Here is a 14,179-nt window from a genome sequence, read left to right as displayed (position 1 = left end):
ATGTTCTTCACATATTTTTTACGAACTACAGTGAATGTCTTGACGAGAAGTAATATGCTAATAATTATGTATTTTGACCTCTGAGTTTCGATGTCCAATGTAGGATAGGTAGGACAGCCCATTTTGATATATTCCTCTTATTTTTATTACTGGTACTCTCTTATGTCGCTCTTCATGTTTCGTCTTCAAATAGATAGACTAATAATTCTGTTTCCAAGTTATTTTGTAAGTCTTTTTCACTAAGTCTACATCATACGAGTATTTCTCGTTATTCATCAATAAAATATAAACTGAATTAAAACTGCAATCGAAAATAATAATAATAATAATAATAATAATAATAATAATAATAATAATAATATATCTATTATTATTATTATTATTATTATTATTATTATTATTATCATCATCGAAACATCAATATATAGGTAATAGACTATTTTAATATCTTAGGGCCATATTCGTAGACATTCTTAGCGCGGGTTCCGGTGGATGATAAGCGAACTAACGTTTTTCGTATTCATAAACCAGTGTTAGCCATATATATGATGTGATATGATATGATATGATATGATATGATATGATATGATATGATATGATATGATATGATATGATATGATATGATATGATATGATATGATATGATATGATATGATATGATATGATATGATATGAAATGATATGATATGATATGATATGATATGATGTGATGTGATGTGATGTGATGTGATGTGATGTGATGTGATGTGATGTGATGTGATGTCCTGTACAAGTAATCAGTCGATAGCCGGGGCTAGTTTAGCACGCTCGTAGCGCGGGCTAGGGAAATGTCTATGCATAGCACTGTTAGAGTCTCCTTTTATTTTGCCGATGTTGTGTTAATAGACTATTTGTTTTGTCATCCAATTCATGCCAATTCTAGAAACATTCTATTCTGTTTTATTTTCCTGTTATCTTTTATTCTTCTTTAACAAAATCTACTGAACTGTTCTTGCATCTCATTTTTAAGAACTCGTAATTCGTTTTCATACAGAAGGGCAAAAGAGAGTTGTGATGACTTTTATGTATTTCAGTGTAATGTCTTATGATTCCATTTACGCCAGCGTATTAATAACCTCTGAATCTTATTGTTTATAGTTTCGGTTTGTTATTACGTCACATTATATTCGAAATGCAGTAGTAAAAATATATCTGTTCCGAACGTTTGTCGATGAATATAATCTTACATCTCTCTGGACATTTGCCGCATAAGAACTTACTGCTGTCTTATTGGAGCTATTACTAGATTACATTAATTTTATTTTAATTTTTTCTTGTTTTTCAGTATAATAATGTTGCCAATAAATCATTTAGGAAACTTATTAATGTTATTATTATTATTATTATTATTATTATTATTTAATCCTCTTTTAATGCCGACTTACAATTAGCCTATTCGTATCAGAGTAAGGGAGGATGACTTTCGACAACGCTAGACTCTCATACAACGAGGGCCACCCTGACCGTGTTGTGAGCACTATGCAGAACCACCGCGGAGACGTCACAAAACAAATACAAGACAAAAAACAAAAAATCCCAGTTCTGTAGAATGGAAATAAATCTCCGCCCAGGCAGGGAATCGAATTACGGACCACTTGACTGGAAAGCGCATGCGCTATTCATTAATCCACAGCAGCGGGACCATTTTAGTATTGATTATAAAACTTACCTAGTTTTACTCATTATATCGTTAATATAAAATAAAATACAAGTTATTTGTGGTAAGATGCAACACTTTTTTCAAATCTATATCAATATTTATTTCATTTCGTCGTGTATACTGTATTAGGTTCTTAACTTTAATAGTATATTCACTTAGTAGGCCGAATAATTAATTTTAAATGGTTTTATGGCTCTTTACAAGTAACTTCAGAATGGTATTCAAAGTAGGCTATATAGGTCTACATTTTAATGCCACTTCTCCAATACCATTTTCCATTCACCAGTTTTTCTTAAGATTCTGTGAATAATTAGGCCTAAGTTATATGAACTACCCAGATTAAAATATCGTTGGATTTGCACATTATTAGTTATGCTGTTCGATAAAATTATTTATATCGTCATTATCAGCATCGTCAGTAGGCTATCTCTGTGTGTTTGATTTGGTGAACAAGTGAATGCAATAATTATTAATTGGCGTTACAATAACTAGATATTTCCCGTGAATTAAACATTTCTGTTAACCTTTAAAATTTAATTACTGATTTTTGGATATGATTGTAATTTTCAATAAACATAATGAATTCGTTTTTATATTATATAATAATCGTGATCTAAAACTTACTTTTCTTTTTAATATATAGGCCTATAACTGATAATCTAAGTCATGGGAATGCAAGAATGCAACACAGTCATAGGCCTTGAATATATTAGAAATTGAAACATGCAAACACTAGTCCTTTGAAGAAACCGGGATAACAAGACGCATTGCAAGATTAGTATGTGTAATTAGAACACAATTTTTCTTAAATATAAAACTTTACTTATAAATAAAACTTCTTTAGACATATTTTAAAATACAGTTTCAATATATTTTATATTTCATACATAACTTATGTTACGTTTCAAAATTACTCAAAATATATTCATATTTCACTACATAATTCCAGCGGGATAAAATGATGGTAATTAATACAAAATAAAAAAGTAGATACTGAGTTTCTTTTGGCTTAAAGAATTTAAATGATTGCCAATGATGTGCAGTAATACAGTGGAAGCTCTTACGTTCGACAGAAATCAAGTTCGACATTCCTATAATTCGACTGACTACGTAGGAGAATTAGACATGCCCCTATACGGGTACTAAGAAATGGGTTTGCCATTTGAATGGAAATTGGTCCTGTGTCTTGTAGTGATACTTTTGTTAAAGGAAAATAGAATATTTTATTTATTAGGACATCCATATTGATCACTGATTTTAAATTAATGAACTTTTCTTTTTCTATTAGAGAATTGTGCCGTTTGTGAGACGGAACTCTCGAAACTCACTGTGGTATTAGAAACGCAAACACAAGTCTCGGGACGGGCAGGAAATGCAAGTACAGTACTGTATTCATTGATGAATAACCAATAAGAATTTGTATTCATTTCACCTGCCACACCCACTACCCATATTGGTCAGAACTTTCAATTCTGTTCTGTCGAACTTAGGAGAGTCCACTGTATATTCCAGGCTTTTAGTGATGTTTTGCTTTAATTCATATACAGCCTTTTTAAAAGCACGAGATTAGCTAAATAGTTTGTCTTTTGTATAAAATCACTGTCCAATACTTTATGGACAAATGTTAAGTCTATTATTTTCTATATAATTTTAATTAGTTATTAAAGAGTTGAAATTTCTACTGGCACATACCATATCCATGTGACTTTAAATGCTGATAAAGTAAAAACATCAATTGGAATGGGTGTCTATGGTGAAGAAAATGCTGGCTAATGGAAAGTCTTATCAGCCAATTTATTTAAATGTATTTATGTTTATCTTATTACTTTCAGTAATTTCCAAAATGGTGTTAAATTCAAATTTCTGTATAACCTACATAGTATTTATCGACACGTCCTATGTCTTCCTTATAAATTATTAAATATGGGCCTAAGCCTACATATAGGCCTATTTTTGTTTATGTCATGTATCATTAATAAAGATCACTAATTATATAGGCCTATCATTAACTTCTAAAATTGTTTATATCTAATTCTTTGAACCTTTTTATTTTTACGTCAGCCGACCAATATGTTATATTAACATATTTTATCTATTAACGACAGAGTAAATTGAAATCAGCTATATTTAAATCAACCTTTCTGTATATATAAAGCGTAAGGTCGATAATGTAAGCAGGAAAGTTAAGTTGTGTAGTTCCGTCGGTTGAGACCACAAGTGACATAGACTTCAGAACTCACGACTTAACAGTATTGAATATTGTTTGTTATTGAAAATTATGAAATGCTGTCGAGATTTTATGTTTAATATGTTTTGTTTTAAAGTTGTCACTTCTTTCGAAATTAAAAATAACGGTTAAAATGTTTTTCGAGGGTTACGAAAAGGAGACGAAAATTAATATCACAAGGTTAGGAGGAGGGTATATTTTTGATGTACACGTGACTATTCCAAAAGACAACTTAACTGGTTTTTAATTGTCCAACGTGAAGATATCTTCCTCTCCCAACTAAGAACGATCGGAGTTTAGAAAATATCATTGAATATAGGCTACACGATAGGCATCTTCTTAGCAGACATTCCTCCTTATTCTAATAACGTATAATTAAAATAAGTTATGTACCAATTTTATAACGTATATAAAATAACACAAGTACATCTAAATACTATAACAAAGCGTTGCTTCAAATATGCTTCAGTATTATAATTAATATAGTCTACTTAGGCTAATTATTAGTTTATTTGTACTTCCAAAAATGAAATAAATGGATAGATTTAGCCTACTTCTGTTATTTTGTACACATTAGAAAATATTTTCTAACGTGGTTATAGGTCTAATTAAATCTAAATACTGTAACTAAGCGTTGCTTCGAATAGGCTTCATAAACTCTTTAATTTATTGCTTATAAATATACTTAGGAGACCTATTAGTTCATTTGTATTTCCAATAATCAAATAAATGGAATAGATATAATTCTGTTATTTTATATAGGCTACGTTAGAAATACACAAATAACGTATAATCATAGGCCTATTACAGAGAGGTAGGATGTCCGCAAAGAAGACGCTTATATTATACCCAATGGTATTTTCTAAACTCTGGACGCCCTGTAGAACAACTTCAAACTCCTTATTTCTGAAATGTTATGTAAATACCAACGAAAACATTTAAAAGAATAGGCCTATTTGTTTTGATTTCAAATTTTCCTTCTCGGTGAAATTTTGAGTGTAATCTTTGTGTAAGGAGTTAAGAAGACGAGCTATTAACCTTTAAGTAATCGGAATAGAATTTGTTATTTTCTTTTCTACTATTGTGCCGACACCCATTCTGTGTTTTTATGAGAACAAGAATAATATTTTATACCTACTACTTTTTCGAGTCCCTGGCACCTTAATAAGTGAGAAAAATATATTCCTTAATCTACAAATTATGAAAAATAAATTCTAAGCTTTAGAAGAAATTGCACTAGATAAAATATTGCACATATAAGAACGTAAAAAACGGAATGGCTCTGTAGGAGATACGTTTCGTAAAAATACGACTTCATGGAACTCGCCATTACAATTCCTTCTGTGCCTTAATTCTAAACTAAAAACACATAGAAGGCAGTGTAATACATTCCTAGAGTCATTACTGATTGTTTTATATAAAAAATAAACCTAAAAATAACTATACACTGCTTTTTACCGGAGGATTACTTCAAATCATGGTAACATAAATTGCACGGTCGCACATGTATAATTAACAGCATTGTTTTTTTTTTCTTTAGCGTTTTATGTCATAAAGTTTTCTTGACCTAAATTCACATTAATGTAAACGTCTTTGGTTAAATCGCACAATGATATTTTATTGGTTTGGTAGACTAGATCACTTGGAGCTTTCTCACTCTGTTTCACTCGCGTTAACAAGGTTTATGCGCACTTTTCTCTTTTCTTCGTAAAAAAATCAAGGACAAAAAACGGCGTGCATACAACGTTCTTCTTGTAGCAGTAACAACAACATTGTACATACAGTTGTTAAATATAATAAAACACGTTTCATTTACGCAGATTAAATACCAATCTCAAACCTGTGACTCATGACACATGAGTAGCATAGCCTAAGCAAGGTCTGAATTTTACACCATTACTCCACTTTTGCACTGTATCATCCATTATTATTTGCTTGTAATAATGTTGACTGCAGTATTAAAAAATATTGGAAACTGGAGATTTTAAAGTCTGTCCATAGTCGTAGGCATCGAAACTAAAGCCTTGATTCACACTGGTCTATGTGACCGGCCTCAGTTCCGTGTGCTGAGTTTCTTTGTGTCGTCGCAGATCCACTTTGCGCTGGAAGGCGCGTCCGCAGAGGTCGCAGGCGAAGGGTTTGAATCCCGTATGTTTCCGGCTGTGAGTTATCAGATTCGATGATTGGCTGAACGCTTTGCCGCATACTTGACACTTGTGAGGTTTCTCACCTGAAATGAAACAGACAAAAGATGCATTACTAGTGAGAAGAAAAAAAACTTTATCATAATCACCACCATCATACCATCAATCATCAATATCGTCATCGTCATCTATCTTCGTGGACGGAGTCACGTGATCCACATCGTTTTCACTCCTGTGAGAATTACGAATGAACTTAATTTTTTCACAAGAAGCAGTAGATAGCGCTCGGTCATATAATCAGTATGGTGCAAAGCCTCCGCTTATAACAATAAAAACAATGAAGAAGGATAAGTAATCTATGTAATCTAACACTAGGCCCTAAGCTTACCAACGCCGAATATCGATGTAAGGATGTTACTGCCATAAATCGAACTTGAGTGTTGATTTGTAGCTAAGCACGATATTTCATTGGAAGTAATTAACAGTACCTACACAGGGTGAACCATAAGTGATGTCATTAACTTCAAGGGCTTATTCTTTGAGATATTTCAAACAAAAAGTTTAATACAATTTTGCTCTTTTTGCTTAGGGCTATTTTTTGAGAAAAAATTACTTAATATTAAACATTAAATGTCATAGCATATTTTGGAAAAGCTATTGAATTAATTCCCAATATGCTCAGTCAGTTTAAAAGAGCAGTGTATTATGATAATATATGATTCAAAGAATTTTAGTTATGTCCTTTAAATGTGCAGATATTTGATCCGAACTAATGTAAGTTTTCGTTCTGCAAAGGAATTCTAAAATGAGATTCATTTTGACAACGCTGTAAAGGTTATTGCCTGGAGAGATGCACCTTGCATAAGCAAGAAATGGGTGAGATAATGAGAAATGTTTAAAGTAACATAGTTGTTTTTAAAGATAGCTCGAGAAATTTGATTTCATGTATGTAAGTTCACTGATTACTACTTCAAAAATTAAAGTGGGAGAGAACCATTTCTAATTGGCTGAAAAAAATGCTCGAAGTATGACAAACGAAGATATTTAAATCATTCATTAGATTTGTATAATCCAAAATAAGTTTTTCTTATTGGCTGTGTTCACCGAATATTTAATTAAAATTAAGAAGAAGAGTTTATAACTAATATTTTTAATTTCGTTTGTTACTTTGAAGTGAAATAAGCATATCGTATTTTTATTTTTTCCTGCGGAGTTTGAAATGTTTTACAATTTTGTATTATAGCGTGAAATAAACATAATTATTGCTTACGATCTCTAGAATATTCATTTGAAATGGGAGTGTAGAATTATTTCCTAATATTTTACATTTACTTTGAAATAACCGTATATTATTGTCGGTATTCTCTAAACATTTAATTAAAATTAGGTTGTAGAGCTTATTTCAAATTTTCCAAGATTTTGTGTAACGTGAAATGAGCATTGTGCATTCTCCATTCTCTAACACACTTTAAACACAAACATTATACGGTAAGCCTATATCATCTGTATTTTTTTTCGTAAGAGTTTAAAATCAGATTACAGCTGTCAAAAAAAAAATGGCCGCACTCGTGAACAGCGAATATTTTCTAAGTCCACGGTGAAGTTACACGATACATGCGCTTACAGAAGCAGTTTCGGAACTAAGATGTTTAAGCAGGAGTCATTCACATCTGCGTCTCGTAGAGCAGCGGCAGTGTATTGGCTTGATGACGTAAAGGTTATGAGTTCGATCCTTGTTCAAGTTATCATTTTATTTTATCTTTCTTTAGCGATATAAATAATATTCAACTTAACTTATCATTTATATTCTGTTATCGTTCTTTATTGATATAAATAATATTTAAGTTTTATTTATACTCTGTTATCGTTCTTCAGCGTTATAAATAATATTCAAGGTATCATTTCATTTTGTTATCCTTCTTTAGCGATATAAATAATATTCAAGTTATCATTTATATTCTGTTATCGTTCTTTAGCGTTATAAATAATATTTAAGTTATAATTTTATTTTGTTATCGTTTGTTAGCGGTATAAATAATATTCAAGTTATCATTCTGTTATCGTTTTTAGCGATATAAGTAATATAAATTTAAAGTTAGATTTGAAACAATACAATTGCATAATACTAGTGTTAGTTTTTCTTCTTATATTATTACATTATGCTATCCTGTAACACAATAAAATGAAAAAGAGTGACGAGGATTTGAACCTGAGACGTTGACATATAAATTCCGACGTTCTTCCGGCTGAGCTACGGGGGCACAAGTATCCGAAAAACTTGGTTCAATCCCCCTCCAAGATATCCTGATGATTTGTGGAAGCTCGTCCAGGATGCAGCCCAGGCATCCCAAGATTAGTCGATTCCATGCCCATTCGACTGCAAGATGTGATGAGATGGGAGGAAGATGGACAAAATAATTGAATCGTGGTTTTTTGTTTTGGTTTTTGAACTACTGATTGTTTGAATTTTCTAAGGCAGTCGTCAGTAAGTTTGTTTTGTTTTGCCACGAAATATATTTTGTCCGAGATCGTGCGTATTTGCTTGTTTTCCGCACAGAACCAATACGCGGTAAGTGTGAAATACCACATTCAGTATTCCCAACGTAACACACATAACAATTTCCCTCTTCTTACCGCTTAAGCGCGACATTCATTTTACTGCTTTAGGCTTTTAACATATTATTTTTAGAGACGTTTAACATAGTAATAATTATAAATTTGAAACTTACCACTGCAATTTCACCTAAATTGCAATGTTAATTATCGTTTTTAAATATTTGCAAAAATTAAGTAAAGTCTACCACTCCACGAAACTTATTGCATTCCTGATACAAGTAACATTAAGGAAGCCGTGAAAAAATCAACGAGATTCCAGATGCCGATGTTATTACTACAATATGTTATATAAATAATATTGTTAAAATATTAAAATGAAAAATAAATCATTACATAACCTTACCGTTTGTTTTAAGTTCGCATTTATAGACGGGGGGGGGGGGAAGACAGACGTATATCACGGCCTGCTGGAGTATAGTAAACACAGAAAACATTTTACAGCAACAATGTTGAAGAGAGATATTTTGGTGTTCCGAAGTTGGCGTCATTAAACAGACACCAACATGGAGATTTCATTGCAACTAATTAGAAATTCGTCTTTCAGGTATGTAATAAACGATCTTCGCACAAAATAATGTACGATACACGAGCGGTATGTTTGTTTTCATGTTCTCGGAAATTAAAAAAGCTCAACTACGTTTCGCTTTTTCAATCTCTTCCTCGACCATGAAAACGTCAACATACTGCTCTTGTAACGTATATTACTATTTATAGAGAATATAATGTTTCTTTCTTTCCATTTGCAGCCATAATGTCATAGTAAATAATGATAAAGTCATGGCATAATACAATCATGAACCTGATGTTAATTACTAAAACAGACATAAAAGAGACAAGAGCAATTATATTTGCTCTCTCTCTCTTAAAAAAACATAAAAAGCACTAGATTGTGTTTGAACGCACGACCTAACGAACACCCACCCGAAATGCAACCATTACGCTACAACAGCAACAAGGAAAACACTTAAATTATAACTGTAGATATAGGGTAACGTGGTCCAACAACATGTAACATCGCCTGTCTCCGAATTGCAGCGGAGATACCCGAAGGAAACTTAGTTTCGAGAGAGCGGCCACTTTTTCTTTTGACAGCTGTACATGTCAATGATCTCAGGTGAAGTGGTTGTTTAGAGAAACACAACTGGTTGCAGCGTTGAACGACCTCATAATTGATGTGTTTAAAAATGCACGCATTTCTTGAAAACTATTCAAAACATAGCTAAATGGTATTTGAATTTTTTGTTGCTCTTTACTGAAGGAATAGTCCATCAGAATTAATGACATTACTTACAGTTCATTCTGTATAATAGGCGGAAAGGGAAATTCCATCACGGAAACTTAAGCCGAAAAGGATAGGCCCTATAACGAAATTAAATAGTTTGGACTGCAAAGTGTTATTTTAAACTCAATAATGAGATATAGGCCTACAATATTCTATAATAATCTTACAATCTTAAAAATAAAAATAATACTAGGCTTCAAAGAAATGGAAGTAATAAGAGCCCAAATTATTCTGAATGAGTGAACCTTATAGAAGGCAAATTCTTTCAATTATTTAGGTTATAACGTTTTTATGTAAAAATGAAGATTTTTAGATAAGATTAACGAATTTAACTCCTTGTGTGGCACGATTGAAGAAAAGACACTTAGGAATAACTTACAAGAAAGGAAATTAAACTAGTCTTCTATAAAGTAATGGCGATCTCTGTACTGCTCTAACTTCCGAGTTTGGACTCTAGGCAAAAGCAAGAACAACACTTAGAAGCAATAGAAATGAAATTTCTTACAAGAAAGTGTTGCAAGTTATTGGCTTGGCTTAGGCCTAACGAGGGCTGGACTTAGGACGGGTCCGTACACTTAGACACGCTTTGAACCATTATGAGCCCTATAATGAGCCTATGTGCGATGATTGTCCAATATCCTATTATAAGTAAAGAATTAAAAATTGGAATCATATAGGATATGTAATTCGTATTAAGACTGTCGCCTATGAGGTTCCTTACTGCACATTCAAGATATCGATTTCGGACAGTTACATAGTTTTGTAACAACTGTAAGCACCCAGATAAATGTTATAAGTAGGGCTACTTACTGGAAGTTGAAAATTGTATAATTACATTATAATACCTATTTGAGCTGATTAGGTCTACGCTTTTTATTCCTGCCATTATGAAAGATAGATCTATAATCTACTAATTAAGCTCTTACAAGTAATAAATTCTATTTTACTACTACTACTAGGTGTACAAATAATAGTAATAATACTAATACTATTAATAATAATAGTCCTTATAATAAAATTTAGTAATAATATCTGAGGACCCACTAACAATAGTCTAATAATACATTTCCTAGATAGCCTACGGAAGCAATGTATATTTTACTGCAGATTTTTATACGTAAATGTCTCCAGGGATCAATTAAATTTCCCACAGTAAAGGGGAAACTTACCTCGTGGCACCCCTTAAATTCATTATTTCCGGTATGACACCAAACAAGCAAACAAATATTTCAGTAAGTAATCTGTACTTTGCGTCAAAGAGGCTTTAGTATGTTAACATTTTTTAATTAGGTCAAGCCGCCTTGGTTCTATGAATAGTGTATGAACTTCCCAGCCATGCGTTACATTATTCGAATCTCGAAAAAGAAGAAATTTATCTTCCGTCCACGGGACAGGGTGTTCGCCATGTGTTGTCTTAGTGGGGATTCTATGCTGTGCTGGCTAGCCACACTACCAGAGAGGGTCGAAAAGTGTGCCTGTCAAGGGTCGGTCAAAATAGGCCTATATACCCTACCCTTCCCTTCGCCGCATTGGATTTTAAAGTCGGTACGACAAGGGGGATGTGAAGCTCGACGAAGGAGAAGTTTTTCGCAAGAAATATGCCATAAAAGCCTCAAATTATCAACTGCACAAAGCCGTAAACCTAGTGTGTGTACCGTAATTAACTGCTGCTACCGTAATGCATCATTACTAATAATGTACATCTAACTATGAATTGGATAGGCCTACGTACAAGACAGTACTTATTTTCGATCAATTTCGCATTAATATATATATATATATTTTTTTTTTACATTTCTGTGCACATTTACTTTTTCAGCTCAAATGCACTGGACTAATCTAAAATGTCATGACTATGACTTCTTATTAGGCCTACTATACCTACAGTACTACAGTTGCAGGTACTAGGCCTATAGTAACCAACATTCCTCTTAAGATTTGAAATTGTACAGCAAAGCTTATATACAGAAGGTAAAAGCAATGATTTTATGGTCTGTTGTAGCCTATTTTTCGAACATTGGAACTTCGAGATTGTCTATTGACAGCATCTCCTTTTAGGCGGACGATTTTATGTTTTTATTGACATAGACGAACTTCAAATCTAATTTTAAAAGCAAATTGCTCTAAAAGAATAGGTATAATGTTGCGGATTTCTTAACTCCATTCTCCACCTACTGGAGGGACGGAAAAACTTGGCTAAAATAGCCAAATACGTCACAGCATGGCATATTACCTTTCCTCCACCACTACAGCACAAGCACAGTCTACTTGTGGAACAGAGGACAGTGGCATGTGTATCACATCAGATGAAGGAACAGATGAGCTGCAACGAAATATTTCATTTTCCATCTCTGAAGGCTTTGCCAGATATTTCAGATGACAGACGTTAAAGAATATGGTATTGGCCTTGAAAATCTATAAGAAATTCAAATAAGATTCCAAAATGTCAAAAATTGAGAAAAGTCGTTTACTGTAGTTTATTTTGGAATTCATTTGCAGTAGAAATATTAAGGTTCCTCTCGAGTTGCAAATGAAAGTAAATTAAATTAAACATGACATGTAGCCTACATCATTAATATGTATTGGTCTTAGACGAATGGACTTATTCAGGAAGTTTCGGAAAGATAGATACCCACATATGTATGCTTATGGAGCCAGGTTAATGACAAGATTTAGATCTACGCATGTCTGTGAGAAATTCTTGTCACACATGTACATCACGAGATCTTCTGTAAGGTCAAACATAGGCCTAAGCAACATAAACTTGAATTCGGCTCTGTGACTTGTGACATCAAATTTCATCCCAAGAATCGCCTTAATAATTCAGAGCAAATGTAAATCCGCTTTTCGCAATCCTAATACTTTGTACATAATTAAATTTAAAAATTAATTTCATAAAAGCAACTGATTAATAATTTATGAATGCAGAAATTGTTGTCAAGAAGTTTTACGTTCATTTTACTGTAGTATATTGCATGGCAACAGCTAAGACATTTAATTCGTTTATTACGTTTCTTCCATGGTTTAGTTTCAACGTTCTACGGTCCTATGTTGTAAGATTAAAATTAAAATTTAAAATAATTAAACATATATAGGTAATTATTCTGTTATATTTAATAATACTGAAGTCATTTCATAAATATACCATTATTTATGTTTGAAACAAGAGTTAATACAAAACGTCGTGAACAGTATTGTTACCAGCCATTGCTTGCAGTCTGATTCTCTCTCTCTTTCTATCAAACCTGTTTTCAAACTTCCCACACTTTGTGTACCCTCCCTACTTCCCCTAACGTGCCCGTGCCTGACCTACTGCAATGGTGAATCCCATTGTGTATACTGCAGTTATTGTGCTCCTGCCTATCTGTATTAAAATACAGACATAGATTCCTGGAGAGGGAAGACATCAAGATCTGTCCCCAGATTACAGTAGGGCTACAGGAACAATGATACTGTTCACATCTAGACATCGTTTGTATTGAAAGGAAAGCAATAAGGCCTACTTGCAATGCTCGCTAAGTAACGGTACTTCATCCCTTTCGTTTTATTGCATAATATTTAACATTTTTACCCGGAGTTAAAATGTTTTACGACTTGGGAATAAAATATCCTCCGAGGTATCGAAAAATTCGAATTACGGGAAAAAAAAATTAAACACAAATTATGTACGATGCTGCCGGGAAATTAAAATTACCTCGAGACATCGAAAGTTCGAGATACAGAAGTTCGACTGTAGTTCAATTTCATACCTAGCTCCCACGCACCAATGGAGGTTTGTGTACGCGTAGCGGGAGCGTCGCCATGGCAACAGAAGTCGGCTTCTTGCCTGAGAGAAGGGCGGAGTCACTCGTGCGCCAATCACAGCACGGCGCTCGTGCAAGGTGGAGAGCACTTTCATTCTATTGTTTCCTGTTACTCTTTTTTGCCCATTAAAAATCGCTACAAAACTTAAAAGACGAAAAAATCTCGTTGCGGAGGATGAGATACACGGCTGCCTTCCAGCGTTTAAAAACTTCACACTCGATGTGTTTACGACGCTTTGAAGTCCTAGTTTTTTGTTTAACAACGACGTATCAACTTTTCTACCAAGCATAGAATAATTAGTCAGCCAGATTCTTTTCCTCTCCTTCTCCAGACATCTCCACTGTCCTTGTGGATCAGTTGATACTTTATTAATTCTAACATGTGAAATTAATTGCAGATGTTTTACAT

At 33.1% G+C, this 14,179-nt stretch overlaps 1 protein-coding gene across 1 annotated transcript in view; it reads right to left on the bottom strand.

Moving 5' to 3' along the window:
- Nucleotides 1-414: 414 nt before the first annotated feature.
- LOC138694381 (uncharacterized) overlaps nucleotides 415-14,179 on the bottom strand; it is a 455,472-nt gene continuing 441,707 nt past the window's right edge. Inside the window, exon 5 of the mRNA XM_069818062.1 lies at nucleotides 415-6,155. Within this exon, the coding sequence (XP_069674163.1) occupies nucleotides 5,965-6,155 (191 nt within the window). The 3' untranslated portion in view covers nucleotides 415-5,964. The remainder of the gene's footprint in view (nucleotides 6,156-14,179) is intronic.

The sequence above is a fragment of the Periplaneta americana genome, chromosome 2, assembly GCF_040183065.1.
Source record: "Periplaneta americana isolate PAMFEO1 chromosome 2, P.americana_PAMFEO1_priV1, whole genome shotgun sequence".
NCBI classification, from domain to species: Eukaryota; Metazoa; Arthropoda; class Insecta; order Blattodea; family Blattidae; genus Periplaneta; species Periplaneta americana.
The sequence above is the reverse complement of the archived record's forward strand: the minus strand, read 5'-3'. Positions and strand labels throughout refer to the sequence as shown.